The 17239-nt window shown below is 61.1% G+C and overlaps 1 protein-coding gene across 8 annotated transcripts in view; it reads right to left on the bottom strand.

Moving 5' to 3' along the window:
- The window catches only part of SH3TC1 (SH3 domain and tetratricopeptide repeats 1), a 48725-nt gene that overhangs the window by 15545 nt on the left and 15941 nt on the right, over positions 1-17239 (bottom strand). For 5 of the 8 annotated variants that reach the window (XM_072803361.1, XM_072803386.1, XM_072803370.1 and 2 more), the window contains exons 2-10: positions 13061-13278; positions 10548-10622; positions 8609-8736; positions 7054-7159; positions 6132-6278; positions 5340-5550; positions 4484-4560; positions 3488-3683; positions 289-422 (exon numbers count right to left, since the gene is read on the bottom strand). In XM_072803361.1, the coding sequence (XP_072659462.1) occupies positions 289-422; positions 3488-3683; positions 4484-4560; positions 5340-5550; positions 6132-6278; positions 7054-7159; positions 8609-8736; positions 10548-10622; positions 13061-13232 (1246 nt within the window). In that variant the 5' untranslated portion in view covers positions 13233-13278. The remainder of the gene's footprint in view (positions 1-288; positions 423-3487; positions 3684-4483; positions 4561-5339; positions 5551-6131; positions 6279-7053; positions 7160-8608; positions 8737-10547; positions 10623-13060; positions 13279-17239) is intronic. The other 3 variants (XM_072803380.1, XM_072803372.1, XM_072803382.1) reach the window with 1 other exon arrangement.

Genomic DNA, 17239 nt, shown 5'->3' with positions numbered 1-17239 from the left:
GCAGTGCACGGAAGCCAGAACAATCACGGCCCACCGAGGGGACAGTAGCCTGTCCAGGCCGATGCTGTTGAGCAGGAGCTCAGTGCCTCCTGGGGCTGGCGGTCACCAGCTGGTGCAACCCTGTAGGAAAGCTCCAGACCCTCCCCTGTCCCTCTGGGAATCTGCCCACAAAAACCGTCCTGAGCACCGGGCTGGAGGGGGTGACCAGTTTTAGGTCCCGTGATGTCCCCGAAGCCAGTGGGAGGCACGAGGGGAGCAGCGCCCCACCACCAGCACCCGCACACCTACCCAAGCTGTACACGGTGCACACGTCGGCGCCAGACGCCCTCCTCAGTAGCTGCCTGGCGTCCTCCTCTGAAAAGTGCCCTTCATTGCTGAAGAATGACCTTTCTTCCTCATTGAGAAAAATCACATTTTCCAGCCTGGAAAAAAAAAGGTGCTTTATTTAAGATAGTACATCTCCTAAGCAAGACCCATTTCCACTCATTTGACAGACAGACCCCTCACACCTGCTATGTCTTCACCACTGGGACAAAAACAAAATAGATCCTGCCCTCCTGGATGGTGCCTCACCAGCCGAGACAGGTGCCAGGAGCAGGAGAGGCTGCTACAGACCCCGTGGGTCATGGTAACCTGGGGAAGGTGAGCTCCTAGGCAGCCTACAAAGCCCCACTTCATAGTTCCCTCCCCTGTGAGGAGGGGGCTGACAGCTGCAAGCAGGTTCAGTCCCTTCGCATCCTGTGCTCCCACGGCTCTGCCTACAGCCTCTGCGGGTGCTCCCCACAGTGCCCCACGCAAACACAGGGCACATGTCTGCGCCAAGTCAGGGAGATGAAAACCAGGATGGAGAGCAGAGAGAGAAGGCACAGGCGATTTGTGCTTGTACGACTAAACTGGCAGCATAATATGAAACTTTGGAAAGTGCTTTGAAACTAGGAGCTATTTTGAGAAGTTAAAGAAAATCTTGGGGCAGAATCTGGAACATTCAGCAGAATAACAGGCCTGTATTCTTCAGAGACGTCCTGAAGGACAAGGAGATGAAGGAACTGTTTCGGATTAAGAAGGCGAGGCTGGCGCCACGGGGTCTGGAACTTTCTCTGGGTTTCGAGGGCATGACTGGGATCCTCGCGAGACCTGCGTGTGGTCCGCAGAGAGCGACTTTGCACCAGGTTGTCTCCCGATTGTGGCAGCTGTGCCATGGGGATGCAGGTGGACGTCCTGGCTTCAGGGAACGCGCTGCCCAGCTCGCCGGGAGTGGGGCCACGCGCTTGTAGCCAACTCGCCACAGGGTTCAAACACGAGGGCAAAGCAGGAAACAAGCATCACAACACGCTCACATCTGGGCGATCAGGATGAGGGGAGATGATGGGAATCCTGTGCTCTCCTTGCAACTTTTCCCTAAGTCTGAAATCATGTCAAAGTAAGAGGGGAAAAGGCCTGGCCACCAGGTTCATCACACGAAGGATGAAAGCGCAGGGTCTGGCATAGACCGATGTTCAGTCAACACGTGCTGAGCAAACGAGGAGCTTCTGCTGCAGCCCCGTCACCCTAGCGTCAGGGAGCAGACGGACGAGCGCACCCAGCAGCCATCCCAGCTCAGACCCTGGGCGAGGTCAGGGCAGGCGTAAGTCACACGGACCCCAGATGTCCACGCAGAAGCCGTGGTCTCCCCTGCATACGTGATGGGACTCTAGATGGAGGGTTCCCCAGACAGGGTTCCACGGAACGCCGCCGCTGGGGCTGAGAGAGAGGGTCCTGACGGTGAAGTCAGTGTGGGCAACGCGTTCCGACAGGGAAAGCAGGTCAGACTTCGCGTTGCCTTCCCGGTGCTGGGCATCGCTGCGGACCGCCAGCCAGGCACGTGGAGGGCGTCCCCACCTCGCGTGAGCTCCACCGGGTCTGTGACGGAAAGCTGCGGGGAACCCACTTCGGGAGACGCTGGTCTAGCGGCGGCTCTCGGCTCCGGGCCGGCCAGCTTCCAGCTCCCTCTTGACCAGCAGGTGCAGCAGACACTTTGAATTTGTGAAGCCAAAGTGGCCTTTGAGGTTCCATCTGGGAGGGGCCGGTCCCTGAATGACCCGGGATGTCAGGGCCAGAGGGTCCCCCGCAGACGTGTGTGGGAGGCCAGGCCCGGGGGCCCCGGGCAGACTCAGTAAAGGCCTTCCGCACACCCACCTCCCGCGGGCTCCCTGCCTGAGGTCTTTCTGATGGAAGCTCAAGCTCAGGGAGCAGAACGGCCGCCAACCGATGGCCTAGCTGTGCGCGCTGACCGCTCACCCGGGACGCTCCTGCTGCTGCCCACGGCCACACAGCGGGGACGCTCAGAATCCCCCAGACAGGGCAGGCATGTCACCAGCAGGCTGTGGGGGTCCTGTAGGGGGAGAAGCGCATCCCCAGGGATGAGCTGTTGGACATGGGACTTGGGGGCCAGCGAGACTCCCCAGGAAAACGGGCAGGCCGGGATGGAGGGGATGTCCCATGTAGGGGCGCACGTGTCCACACAGAGTTGTTCTTGAGGAGGCGAACACACCTGCTCTGATGGCAGGGGGCAGCCTTTGACATTGGTGGTCACCAGGGTCTGGGTCACAGGGGGTGGGGTGAGGGCGAAGGCCAGGCCCAGAGTCGTCGAAGGGCTTTATGAAAAGGAGCAATGTGGTGCACAGGGGTGAACTGTCCCTCAAAATTCATTTATCTCCACCTAGAACCTCAGAAGGTGACCTTACTTGGTAAAGGGGCTTTGCAGATGTAATCAGTTAGGATGAGGTCACACTGGAGTGGGGGGACCCTGATCCATGACCAATGTCCTTCTAGGAAGAGGGAAACACAGGGACGCCCGGGTGGCTCAGCGGTTTAGCGCTGCCTTCAGCCCAGGGCGTGATTCTAGAGACCAGGGATCGAGTCCCACATCGGGCTCCCTGCAGGGAGCCTGCTTCTCCCTCTGCCTGTGTCTCTGCCTCTCTCTGTGTGTCTCTCATGAATAAATAAATAGAATCTTTAAAAAAAAAAAAAAGGAAGAGGGACACACAGACGCGTGGGGGCAGGGCTGGGGTGCAGGTGAAGATGGAGGCAGAGACTGGGGTGACGCAAGCCAGGCTCGCTGCAGCCAGCAGGAACTGGAAGAATGTGGAAGCAATCCTCCCCTGGCACCTCCGGGACACCTTGATTTTGGACTTGTGTCCCCTAGAACTGGGACAGAATTGCCGTCCGCTGTTCTTGGCCCCCAGTGTGGTGCTTTGTCATAGCATCCGCAGGACAACGCTGGATTTCAGAGAACAGCCCCTGCCCTGGTGAAGGACAGGGCATGCCGGACGGGAAGGACGCCAGCCCGGGGACCAGGGAACGAATGATGCCTGGACGCTGGCGAGGGCGGGAGGCCCAGGCCCAGGTCCAGGATTGTCACCTAGGAGTCAGCCCAGGGCGGGGGCACCAGGACTTCCCACAGGGGTGGAAGGGCAGGTCAGGAGAGGGCAGGGCCTCGGCCACTCACTCAGACGCTTGGCCCTGCACACTGATGAGACTCGTCCGCACAAACCCGACCTGGCCCGAGGCCACGTGCCGGCCCAGGCACCAGGGCAGGCCGGGCACCTGGGCGCCCAGGATCTCGATGGCATCGCCGCCCCTGAAGGTCATTTCTTCAGGCCCAGATCCCTGGTAGTCCGCCACTGCCGAGGCCAGGCCTGTGGCTGTAGGAAGGAGGCCACACGGTCAGTGCTGGGGGCACACCCGGGGCGGGGGGCTCGGTTAGGAACAGGTGGTTGGGGTTGCGATGGAGCATGGCCACTGCACCCAAGGGGCCGGGTATCTAGTGATCCCTGGAGGGGGCACCTTATCTCCATACTGAGGATGAGAAACTGAGACCCAGAGCTGTCAGCCTCCAAGGCCAGGGATCTCTCCTCTGTCCCACCCCGGCCAGGCCAGGCCAGGCCAGCGTCCACCCAGGACAGGTGCCTCTGTAAACATAGGTGCCTCTCCCATGAGGCCTTATAGTCCCTGAATGGGTACACAAGGCCATCCTTGCACCAGCCAGCATGGGCAGAGCAGAGAGCACTGGACCAGGAGCCCACACTGAAGGCCCATGCTGTTTTTGCAAGAGAAGACCTAAGATCTAAGCCTCAGGAGCCTCCATTAGTGCACATGGCAAATGCAGCTGGAGCCGAGGCCACCTGTGTGAGGGCCCTCGGCGTGTCAAATGTGCTGCCAGGGAGAAAGTCGTGCGTGTGGATGGTCTGTGAGTGCAATGCTCGGGCTCCCTGGAGGCGGGGACCAGCACCCGGGCCGTCCTGGTCTCACTGTGTAAAATGAATTTGGACCAACCGGTGGACCTCTTAGCTTTGGTTGTCACAACATGAACTGGAGAGGATTCTCACTACCTCCTCTGGCTTGGGGAGGATTCAAGGTGAGCGCAGAAGCCTCCTGAATGCTGGTACCTGTCCCTCCTTGCCCACCCCTTCCCCAGGGGAGAAAGGCCAGTGGAAGAATTTACCCATCAATGGGGTGTCTGATGTCACAGGTCGGCTCATGGAGTTGTCGATGGGGTCCCAGGGGACCCTGAGAGCCCACCTGCAGTGGGACAAGAGAGGATCTCAGATGTGTGGCAAGCTGAAACTGAGTAGGCTGGACAGGTCAGCAGAACCCAGGGACCCAGGCGAATTCCAGCACTTGCCCCCACTACACACACACACACACACACACACACACACACACAGGCCCAGGTGTGTGGCACTGCCAGCAGGGAGCCCCATGCTGCCCAGCCCAGGTGCCTCCTGCCTCAGGCTGGCATCCTGGGACACCTCCCTCCATTAGCCTAAGACACAAGCTGAGCCATTGCCTGTTATTTCCCAGATTCTAAACATCAGGGCATCGAGTTTCTCTCTTTGCTTTGGCTGCCAGGAAGCCAAACTTAACTTAACTCTCTCTTAACTTTGGCTCCAAGCCAAGTTAATGCCCCACATTGGACACACGAGCAGGAGCTTACATGCCACCCGTTCTTGCCTTCCCCAGGCTTTATCTGCTTCATACCTCCCTACTATGGGCACACATTATGCAGCTAGTGCCCTCAAAAGCATTTCAGAACAAGCCAGAGCATGAAGCAAGAGCTCCAAGCTGCACACTCCTGCCAGGACGGCCCTGCCACAGAATGTCAGTGTCCTCAGGCAGGTGGCAGCCCTGAGGTCCAGGCCTGGCCTGGTTTGCCATGGCCACAGGCTGGAAGCGGCAGGATAGGGATGCAAGCAGTTCTGCGGGGCCCTGTCCACCTCCTCTGGCCTGCAGACGAACTCCATGTGGCCCGACAACACGTGAGACTGACAGGAAGCAGAGAAACAAAGGTCGGTACCTACTGATGAAATGGAATCAACGTTTCTGGAGCGGCCACCGCTGCCACCTCCTCGGAGGACGTGCCAGGGCTGGGAGCAGAAGAGTCCACTGCGGAGGCTGCCTCTCCCTGGGCACCCCTTGAGGCTCGCCTGAGGGGCTGGGGGCCGCCCCCTGCACCCCGGGGGCTGGTGGTCAGTCGCACATGGTGGTCAGGACACAGGACAAAGAAAGGACCTTTAAAGGGACAGAGACCATCCTTCAGTGTGGCTGGCCGCAGGTGGCTGGATCTTTGCCAGGCGGGCTCCACATGTTCCCTGCCAGGGGACATGCGTAAAGGCCACCGCCCTGCAGGGTCTCCCAGCCCCAGGCTCTGCATCCACAGAAATAGTTGACACCAGCCTGGAGTCCCAGCTCCACTCTGTGAGCGCAGAGCCTCAGTTTCCCTGTCTGAGGGGACCACTGCTGGGAGCCTGGCCACCTCTCTTCTTCTCGGGGACCAGGGGAAGGCAGGCAGCTTTGTGGTCTGTTTGCGGCTGACTTGTGCCCAATTACTGAGGTCCCCTCCGCACCCTAGCGGTACGGGTGCCGCTTGTGGAACCCCTTTGACTGTTATTTCCTGGGGGCCTGACCAGGTCTTTATAGCTAAGCAACAGGGCCCAGGCATTTCCCGGCCAGAGTCCCCCCATGTGCTCCTTCCTGCATGAGGCCCACATTAATGTCCCCGCACAGGCCAGAGCCTCCCGGGCCCTCCTCCCCAGGGCGTCCCCAGCACAGCATGGGGTCGGCCGACGTCACCGTCACCGTGCAGCGCTCACCCTCCTGGGTGAGGAGGCTCTCATGCGTCAGCGTCAAGGCCTCCTGGTCCACGTGGACTTGGACGACCGTCTCCTCATCCTCGTTGGGCGAAAGCAGCCAGAAGGCCTGGTCGACGAGCAGGTTTTCCAGGCAGTGATGAGTGAAGCCTGGGGACCAGACAGGCCGGGTCACCAGCAGGCTCCAAAAGGAGGCAGGGAAGCCTTGCGGCCCTGGAGCTGGGGGAGCCCTGCCCTATCTTGGGGACTCGGGGGACCGTCTGAAACCCATAGAGGCGCCAGGTCTGACCATCTGGGCTGTGAGTGGACTGGCGGTGACCATGGGAGACGCCCTGGACTTCCCTGTGTCCTGGCGAGTTTGGGCAAGGACAAGCCACTTGTCTGACCCTCAGTCTCCACATCCGTGAGATGGGATGAGAATGTTCAAGGGGAGCGTGTGTGCTGGGGGGTTGGCACAGGCCCTGTGCCAGGTGCCCAAGACACTGTCGCTCTTATTTTCCATGCTCTCAGCCCTTGGACCGAGGTGGTGGAGCACGGTTCCCCAGAGGATGCAGCCGGACCCCACATGTGCCTCCTAACAGATTGGGGTGCTTTAGAAAGAGAGCTCTTGGGCTGGGCTGCAGACAGCCTGGTGTGAACTCAGCCTCCCTTGAGGTCTGGCCTCGCAAAGCTTCTCCCACGGCGCAGGGCAGGAAGGAACATGGAAGGCAGCCCGTGTCTGGGGACAGACCCTGCGCCTCTGCACCCATCCCGTCCATCCTTTCTCCCTGAGAGCGGGTGAGCGCTAACTCCCAAGTCCCACCACACTGGCAGTTGTGAACCAGCCTATTCTGAAGCCCAATTTATGACATTAAATGCTCAGTGTGTGACAAGTGTCCTCTGGGGGGAGTCCCCACAACCAGTTCTGGGAGGGCCACCACTTTACCAAGAGCGTGGTAGGTGGAGAACTTCCAGATTTCCTCGAAAGTCTTAAAGGTCACCACGATCCGATCCTGGTCACTGTGGATAGACAGCAGCCTGGCCGATAACTCCTATGGGGAAGAAACGGTCCCGGGGGAGGCGGGGGGCTTTCGGCATCTGGCCACCGGGACAGAGCCGCGCAGCACAAACACTTCGCAGAAGTGACCCAGGCAGGGGTGGAGGCTCAGAGCTGGGTCCTTTACAGCCCGAGGCGGGGGCTCTCAAGCCAGCCGTGGCTCCTCGTGCCTGGGCCAAGCCCTGCTCCTTCCCAGAGCCCCTGTGCGCCCCAGGCTCAGCCTCCACCCTCTGCAAACCAGGTCCTCCCTGTAGGCCGTGCACTCGGCCCTGTGCACCCCAACCGAGCCCCTCGGGCAGCACGACGCAGGCATCCGCCCTAACTCTGGTACCCCCTCTCCCCTGACTCCCATCCATGAACACTCTTGGTGGTGGTCAGGCTTGGAAATAACACCAGCACTTCCGAGGTACCATGTATGTGTGCTGTGGATGGGTGCTTCTCTGGGCTCCAGTTAAGAGCCTGAGAATGGGGGCACCTGCGTGGCTCACTGGTTGAGCATCTGCCTTCGGCTCAGGGCATGATCCCAGGGTCCTGGGATTGAGTCCTGCATCAGGGAGCCTGCATCTCCCTCTGCCTGTGTCTCTGCCTCTCTCTGTGTGTTGCTCATGAATAAATAAATAAAATCTTTTTAATAAAAGAAAAAGAAGAAGAGCCTGAGAACGGAGGCTGCGTGTCTTATTCGAGGCCTGCCCCTCAGCACATGGCACAGCTGGGATTCCTGCCCCTTGCTTGCATCACCCAGGGCTGGTACTCCCATGCTGTTTGCTGGACCTGCACCTCAGCTCCGTAGGGTAACAAGTTTAAGCATCCCTGACTGATGCCTCAGAAGCTGGGTTCTGGCCAAGGTCAGGCTAGGCTGGCTGCAAGGTCACATGGTGACTGCCCAGCCCTAAGCCCAGGACCTCCACCACAGGGACGTCGCCCGGCCCGGCCCCCTCCTTGGCCACCATCCTGCCAGAGCGTCCACTGTGCAGAGGTATACAGGGGTCTGGCTCCATCAAAAGCTAAGAATAAGATCCACACACACCGTCCTTTTCACTCCCCATGACAGAGACTTTAAGAATCTCTGGCAGGGTGGGGGGCATGCTGACCGGAATGGGCACTGGGTGTACAGTGGGCCACGTGGTGGGAACTGCAGGGTGTGATTGGTGGCCCAGTCATCCAGGAGAACCGACAGGGACAAGGTACAGTGCCACTATGAGGTGTGTTCCAGGGACGTCCTCCCCTCCTGTGGCCTTGACTCCTTAGGGACTCCAAGGTCTGGACATCAAGCATTCTCCTCCTAGATCCACCCCTATCCTCTGTCCCTGCTCTTGGGCTTGGAACCCTTGTACCTGCCCATGGCCCCCAGAGAAGCCAGGCTGGCCCCCAGGACATGGGCCACCTCCCAGGGTCCCCTAGCATATGGGCCACCTCTCCAGGCCCCCAGAGAAGCCAGGCTCACCCCCAGTGCGTGGGCCACCTCTCGGCTGTCATTTTCCAGCAGACGGAGCCGGCGCCTCACGGTCTGCTGCAAGCTGGGGTCCGGCAGCCCAGTCTTCCTCCGCACAGCCAGTAGCTGCAAGGTCAGGTCTGGAAGGGGCAGCACAGAGTAAACAATTGGCAAGGTGACCAGCATCACCCTGACCTCCAGTCCCGACCTCTCCTATCACCTGAGCACCAGACAGGGGCATTCAAGCTACAGCAGACACCCACAGGCATCCCAGGACTCACCACCCTGTCCCCCAAACTAACCCCTCTTCCTTTCTCCCATTTTCCAAAGAGCTCCCAGGCCCCACCCTGCTCAGACCAAGAACACCTCCCTGTACCACACAGCACACAGGTCCACCAGGGAACTGCCAAACTGAGCCAAACCCACCACAGTCCCCCTCCCTGTACCCCGGGCCTATAGGTCTGCCCTGGACCCTGCTCTCCCTCCAGTCCCCAGGCCCATGGACAGCCAGAGGGTCCCCTTATGATGAGCTCTGGCTTGCCGCACACCCCAGCGCTCAACCCTCTCAGTAAGTGCCATCCACTGTCCTGAACAGCCACCGCCTGCCACATGGAGCCCTTGAGCTCTCGAAATACAGCCGGTGTAACTGTGTGAACCAGATTTTTCATTTTATTAAAGATAAATGTAAACATGAATTGTGTGTCTCCTGTATTGGCTAGCATGGCTCCAGGGCTTTTTCTTCTTGGGTAGAGTAAGATGCAAACCCTTCCCACCTTCCCCCCAGCACAGCCTCGAGCCTCTGGCCCTGGTTCTCCCACCACCTCTTCTCTGGCCTGTGGCCTCCCTGCTGCCCTAGGACATCAAAGCATCCCCCCCTACCCTGCCCCAGGGCCTTTGCACTCACTACACCTTCCACCTGGAGCAATTGCTCCCAGACCAAATACTGGCCTGCCTGACAGGCGGCCCTACAGTTCAGATCCCAGCTGAACCGCCTCTCTGCCCACCCCCACCCCTACCCAGCTAAGAGACCTCCCAACGGTGCTACTGAGATCCCCAGAGCATGTGCTGCTCCCCAGGGGTGGAGGGGAAATGAGAGAAGGAGGGATGAAGAAGGAGGAGAAGAGAAAGAGGGAGGGGAGAGGAGGGCAACATGGACACTTCTGGAATCAGGACTCAGTCTCTCCCCCCCGCCCACCCCCCTGCCTAATGGGAACATGCCCAACATTTCACAACTGGTTCTGGGATGGGACGCCTCCAACTCCCGTAAGAGGGCGGGTGGCATTGTCAGACTCAAAATAATCTGCCGCTTGCTCAACACTCCCTGGCCATCGTGAGTGACCACAGCAGCACCGGCCACCCGGAAGGCAAGTCGGGGGACGGGCGGGTGTCGAGGCAAAGGGGAACTGCCAGCAATGCTGGGGATTTTGTGTCACCATAGCCGGGAGCTTGGAGTGGGGTCTCAGGGATAAGGGGCTCCTTCTCACCTCATCTCCCTCCACTGCCCAGTTCTTCCTCCCCTCGTCTGTGCCCTGCAGAAATCCCACCAGTCCTTGGAGCCCCCACCCCAGAAGCCAGGCCCTGCCCCTCCCTCTGTGTCCCCCACTGCACATCCCACCTGTGGCCCCTCCCAGAGTCTCACTGCCCCCACACCTGGGCCAGCCTCCTGGCCCATCCACTCCTGCCCTCAGGCCCTGCGTGGAAATGCAGCATCCTGGGCCCTCCCCTGGCGGGGCCGAAGTAGAACCTGGGGGCAGGACCGGGCCATCCGCACCTACCAGCCTCCCCATCCCCACAGCCATCTGGGAGGGGAGTCTGGGGACGAGACTTTCCTAAACCCGCAGGCCATGGCACAGTTGGGGCTGGAGGGAAGAGGGGATGCCCAGGGATCCCACGTTGACGGTCCTACCCAGACTGAACCCTGCTGCATGATGTGGGGCCCAAGGATGTCTACCTGTGGGGTATGTGCCCATCTGGCCAGGAGGGGTCCCAGCAGCAGGCCCAGAGCCGCCAGCAGGAGGAGTGGCATCTGTAACAGAGAAAGGTTGTGGGATCAAGGTCAAAACAGGTGACGCGTAGCTATGCCAGCACAAAGCCCCCAATATTTCTGGAAGAGATGTATCCATGCCCCTGCAAACCACTGACCCCTTGTGTCCCCTTTGTCCAGGTCACAAAAGCCCGAGGAGGATGGAGGGGTAGGAGGTTCTCCATGTCCTAGAACAGGTAACCGCAGGCTTGTGGCCTCTGACAATGACACGAGTGTATTGTCCAGCTGTGCTGGAGTCTGGAAAGGTCTTACTGGCAAAAAGGTGTCAGCAGAGCCAGTTCTTCCTGGAGGCTCCATAGGGGGAGCCTGTCTCCAGCTCCTAGGGGCGCCCACCTGTGCCCTCAGACAGTGGCTTGTCCTTGATCTTTGGAGCCAGAAGATTCTGACCCAGGCTTCTCTTTCCCTCTCTGGATTCCTAACTCCATCTGCAAAATCACCTCTGCTATATGATCTGGGGCCCAGGATGTGCACTTGTCTGGGGGCCACGGCTCTACTGACCACAGAGGGCAGGTGGCAGCCCAGGAGGAACCCCAGGTCTGGGACAGCCAGGGCTGATCCTGGTCTGTCTGCACCATCACTCCCCGAGGGTGACATATGCCCTCTCGGCCTCGTGAGGAGGGTTGGGTGTGGCTCACAGCCTGGCAGGACTGACGAGACACCCCAAAGTGCAGGCCAGCAGAGGGGGTGCCCAGTGGGCTCTGGAACTGAGTGATGCCAGGACCCCTCCCTGTGGTGAGTCCACACCAGCAGGGTCACCCTGGCCCTTCCCAGCTCCTCACGGCCAGGGGAACCGAGGAAACAGGTGTAAAGATGCCTCAGGCTGCCGCCATGTACCTCGTGAGGCTTTATTTGTGTTCTCCCCACACATCCATCATTCACTGGCCATTCAGATCTCTACTGAGCATCTCTGAGCTCCAGCCCGGGCCCCGGGCACGTGACCCGGAGGAGGGTGGGCAGGTGAGGCAGGGAACCCTGGGGGGACGCAGGAGAAACGGACTGTCCTCAGCTCAGGGAGGGTCCTCCCCCTGCAGCTTGTCCCCAGGGCCCAGGACGTAGAAACAGGGGTCCTGGAGATCACACAGGCGCTTCCCAGGTATCCAAGCAGGAAACAGGCCCAAGTCCAGCTGGGCAGTGACAGTCAGGATGCTCCCAGGTCCCCCTGCACAGTCAGGATCCCCCCTGGTCCCCCTGCACAGTCAGGATGCTCCCGGGTCCCCCTGCACAGTCAGGATGCCCCCGGGTCCCCCTGCACAGTCAGGATGCCCCCGGGTCCCTTGCACAGTCAGGATGCTCCCGGGTCCCCCTGCACAGTCAGGATCCTCCCAGGTCCCCCAGGAAAGTCAGGATGCCCCCGGGTCCCCCTGCACAGTCAGGATCCTCCCGGGTCCCCCTGCACAGTCAGGATGCTCCCGGGTCCCCCTGCACAGTCAGGATGCTCCCGGGTCCCCCTGCACAGTCAGGATGCTCCCAGGTCCCCCAGGAAAGTCAGGATGCCCCCGGGTCCCCCTGCACAGTCAGGATCCTCCCGGGTCCCCCTGCACAGTCAGGATGCTCCCGGGTCCCCCTGCACAGTCAGGATGCTCCCGGGTCCCCCTGCACAGTCAGGATGCTCCCGGGTCCCCCTGCACAGTCAGGATGCCCCCAGGTCCCCCTGCACAGTCGGGATCCTCCCGGGTCCCCCTGCACAGTCAGGATGCCCCCGGGTCCCCCTGCACAGTCAGGATGCTCCCGGGTCCCCCTGCACAGTCAGGATGCTCCCGGGTCCCCCTGCACAGTCAGGATGCCCCCGGGTCCCCCTGCACAGTCGGGATCCTCCCGGGTCCCCCTGCACAGTCAGGATGCCCCCGGGTCCCCCTGCACAGTCAGGATGCTCCCGGGTCCCCCTGCACAGTCAGGATGCTCCCAGGTCCCCCTGCACAGTCAGGATGCCCCCGGGTCCCCCAGGACAGTCCGGATGATCCCATCCCTGGCAGTTCCCTGCTTCCTTTCCTCGCTTGGCCTCAGGTGCCCACGTCTCTGGCACATCTTCTCCCCCAGGGGGAGGCCCCGGCTTGGTCCTGGGTGGCCCCGGATCCCCTCTTGGACAACCTTCGTTCGCCCCCTTGAGGAATGAGGGCTGCCCCGTTCTGAGCAGTCCCAGGGGCTTCAGTCCTAAGGACACAGCAGGACCAGGAGCGCCAAGGTTACTCCAGAGCCGTAAATTCCCCGGGGGCAGCTGTTCCAGAGCTTCCCGGCCCTCCCCTCAGCACACCAGGGTTGTTATCAGACACACACGGCCTCCTGGAGAAACACCAGCGGGGCCCTCGTGTGTCACAATGTCTCACTGGGCACAGGGCGGTCTCCACACGCACCCTGACCGTGTGGACGCCGCTCCATTCCCGGGCGGCTGGCCAGTGGGGTGGACGGCGCGCTGTACTCACCGCCTCCGCCCAGAACCTCGGCCTCCTCGGGCCCTGCTCGCGCCCAGATGACCGAGGAGCCCACGGCCGCTCTCTGGACCTTGTGGCCGCCACCACCGCCTCCCGAGGGCGCTGTGGGCCCCCTCCCCCTGGTGGCCGGCTCCTCCCAGGCCGCCTCCGCTGGGCCCTCCATGTCCGCTGCAGCCTCAGGGCCGGGGGCTCCGCATGCCAGCTGGCCACTGTGGGCAGAGGAGGGGGCTGGTCAGCAGCGAGGCCTCCCCAGGGACACAGGCGCCCGTGGGTGCCGCGCGGGGTGGGGTCAGGAGGGGAGATCGCCTCCCCTTCGCCTGGTGGGCCTCTGCACATCCTTCCAGAGCTCTGCTCCTGAGTCGGGGGGCCTCTGCTTCTCCACTACGACAAACCCCTGCCGCAGGCTCTTTCTGAGACCTGGGCCCCTCTCACCAGCTGGGCTGGAAGTCTCTGCGGGCAGGTGGCGGTCCCACTCCAGCTCATCAGTAGACCTCTAGGAAGTAGCTCAGAGCCCGACAGGTCATGGCTGCTCAAACATTCCTGCAAGCGCCAGACGGACGTGGGGCACAGAGAAGTCCTCTTGGGACACGCTGGCACCTTGGACGCGAGCAAGCCCCCCACACATCCTGTCCAGTGGGGCCGGAGCAGACTCCCACAGAGACACCATCGAGTTCCATTTCCCACAACCAGCAGCGCTGTGATTCTGGCCTCGGGTTCCCAAGGGACCCTGTGGCTCCTTACAACACCACAGCCCCACCCCGCCCCAGGCTCCGGGGATTCTGCCTCCGACACTGGAAGAGGCCTGGGCTCTAGCAGGGGCCCTGGAACACCGTCCCATCCCAGGGGCCAGGAAGTGAGCCAGCTTCCAGGCTGCTTGTGGAGGGAAGGAAGCAGGTGGCAGATGGCAGGGAAGGAGGAAGTGGCCGAGGCAGAACGAGGACAGAATGGGCGACTGCTCCCCCCCCAGGAGCAGTCATTAAGCCTCCCTCCTTACTGGGGTCAGAGATGAGAGATGGATCAGAGATGTCCAGAGATGGACACACCCTGCTCCTGGGTTTGGGGCTTTGTCACCAGTGAGGACACAGAAGAACACAGAGTCCCCTCTCAGATGGAACACCTGGGGTGGCAGGGGTGCCGAGTGGTCAGGGCTGGGGCTGGGGAAGACCCCCAGCTGGGCCCCAGGGACGGGAAAAGCCAGCTCTTTGCTCAGCTTCCGCCTCGGGGACAGTGGAGACGAGGAATGGTCCTGCCAGCTCATGCGCAAGGTCGGCAAGAGCACAAGCAAGAGAACCCCTCATTTCGGGACCCCCTGACCCTTGATGATGACCTATGAGATTTCACCCCAAACCTAGGACTGGCCAGCGGGAGCTCCGTCTGCATGCAGGGACAGGAAAGCACCATCTCACCCCTTCCCTGGAGGATGTTGGGGAGCAAGTCCCCAGCAGCGGGCAGAGTACGGGGGTGGCCATGCAGAACTGAGCCTGGATGGCAACCACCGGCCCTGGTCCTGTCCCGCAGCTGCACCCTGATGCCCTTGGCAGAGACAGGAAGCACCTGGGCAGCCTTAGAGATGCTGGGGTGCAGGACACAGGACATGGGGCACAGGTCGTGATAGATGAGGTGAGGGCTCCCAAAGCATCGAGCATCCCATGAAAGCAGAGGAGCCCCCAAAGCCTGTGAGGCCCAGAGTGGGGGGTTTGGTTCTGTACCCTGGGAAGTCCCCTTCAGTCCTAGAAGACAAAAGAGGGGAGCTGGACCCATGCTGGGCCTTGGGTTTATTTCCCTGCCTCATGTTGTCACCAAAACCAAGAGGCCGCTGGATCTTTATCAGACACAACATGGAATATACAGGACCCTTCCCTTCAAGGCCTGTTCCCACCTCCCTCCAGACCCCCTGAACCCAAGGATTGGGCCTGGACCCAGGTTCCCAGGGAGCCTTGGACACGAGTGTTTGTCACCACCTGCATGTGCCAGGGCTAGTTAGTTCAGGGGTAATTCCCAACACTGGGGGGTGGAGGGAGGGAAGGGGGTTGGGGAGTCAGCGAGGCCCCCGGGGGAGGTGGGGACCATGTACAGAGGGGCTGACAGGTGGGTCCAACAGCACGGTGCGGCAGAGCCCAGAGACAGCCATACGCCCAAGGTCACTTCTTGGCCACAACCGTCCAAAGGGCTCAGGACTGACCAGGCAAAGCACAGAAGGCCCGAGTCACCACATAGCTGGGCAGCCGCAGAGCAATGACAGAGTCCCAGACCCCCGGGTTCCCAGGGAAGTGGGCCAATCCCTCTGGCCATCTGCTCCTCCCAAGCTGGACAGGACTCACGGGGTCAGTGGCAAGGCCTCCTGCCCGCCTTCTTTCCTGGCCCTTGGCGATTTGAGGCCAGGGCTCCCGTGGGAGCTACTGCCCATCACCCAACACACCCAGTTCAGCCACATGTGACCTGTCCCCAAAGCCTCCATGCACTGGACACCAGCAGGACCCAGGGACACTGCTCAGCCAGTGGCACAGGCAGCTGGCTCCCCTCCCAGGTTCCCTGGATGGTCACGTGGGGGAGTCTCAGCCCACAGGGGGGCTTCACAAGGCCTGCTGCCCCTTCCTTGGACCCTCCCCTAAAAGGTCTAGAGTGATCTCCACTGGGGATTGGCAAGGGCTGCTTTTCAGCCCATTATAAGCCAGGATTGCTCCCATAATCCAAAAGAAAAAGATAAAAAAAAAAAAAAAAAGAAAAAAGAAAAAAGTAAAGAAAGAAAGAAAGGTAGTAATGGCCACGGAGGCTGCAGAAGCAAGTCACCGTGTTTCTGTCAGGAATTACTCTGGTGCCCCTCCTGTGGCCTTGGTCCCAAACAGCCCATCTGCTCCAGCACCAGAACCAACAAGCCCCCAACAGCCTGAGGCCGGCAAGGTTTGCAGGAGCGAAGCTTCCAGGGGCCCCTACCCCCACCCCCAATGGGACCTGACTCCAAGGAGCACCCAGGGGATGACACATACAGCTAGGCTATCTCCATCCTTGTAAAGCATGAAGACCCCTCTCTGTCCTTCCGGATCCAGCTCCATGTACTGGCTGTGCTCCCCAGGCCCCAGCCAAGCCCAAGCCTGGGCTGTTTCTTTCCCTCCTCCTGGCTTCACCTGCTGGCTTGCAGCTCCCACACCCCAGCTGACCATGGGCTGCTGGGACCAGGATGCCTGAGGTGTGCAAGGCCAGCCTGCCGTCCCTCCCCTCTGACCTGCTGAAGCCCATGTTGGGGTCCAAGCCTCCCACACCCCTGCCCGGCCACATTACCCTTCAGGAGGCACATCCTAGCCCCCACCCTGGGCTCAGCAGGGGGCCCTGCGGCCGGGCATCTCGCAGGACTGTGCCGGGTCCCGTGGCAGCCTCCTATCCTGCTCGCCTCGGCCCCGGGGTCAGGACCGGCCCATCCGTGTGTGTGTCTGGGGGCACCAGGGGCCTGCTCCCGGCTGCCTCAGGGACAGCTTCCAGAGCAAAGGGAAGGCTTCCTGGGCTCAGAGACCCTCCCACCTGCCCCGTGACGGATGTGCCTGGGCAGGCGGGGCCATGGGTGATAGTCGTCAGTGCGGGGGCGGGGGGGGGGGGTTCCTAGTCACAGCTGGAGATGAGGAAGTGGGCCCAATCTGTGCAGGAAGGTTCCCTCCCCGCTTCCTATAATGGCCTCGCTCCTCCTCACAGGCCGGGGCTTCTCCAGTGGATGCAGCTCCCAGACCGCAGCCCTGGCAGCTGACCTGGGCTCCTGGGGGGCCGCTCTCTGGTCACCATCACAGGGAGACCCTCCCTTCTGGCCTTCACCCTCTTTGCTCAGTCTGTCTGGGACAAAAACCCCGGGGGGTGGGTGCCTGGTGGGTCAGCAGCAGGCCGCAGGCCCTGGCCAGCACCCGGCCCAGGGGAGGAGACATGGGGTCGGTGGGCTGGGAGAGCTCTCCATGCCTCACTCTGCCCACCCAGACGGGGAGAGCCGATGCACCTGCCTCACAAGGAACACTCCAGGGTTACAGCTGGTGCTGAATAAAAGTGGGTTCCACAGAGGGAGAGGTGGTACCTTTTCAGTCCTGATTGGGTTGGGGGGTCTGATGGAAGCACTCATGGGGCTCGTCTAGAACCAGTACCTTTTGGTTGCACATAGACCCTGTCCACACCACCAAGAAGCACCTCTTGAGT

The sequence above is a fragment of the Canis lupus genome, chromosome 2, assembly GCF_048164855.1.
Source record: "Canis lupus baileyi chromosome 2, mCanLup2.hap1, whole genome shotgun sequence".
Taxonomy (NCBI): Eukaryota; Metazoa; Chordata; class Mammalia; order Carnivora; family Canidae; genus Canis; species Canis lupus.
Note: the sequence above shows the minus strand (reverse complement) of the source record. Positions and strands in the feature narration are given on the sequence as shown.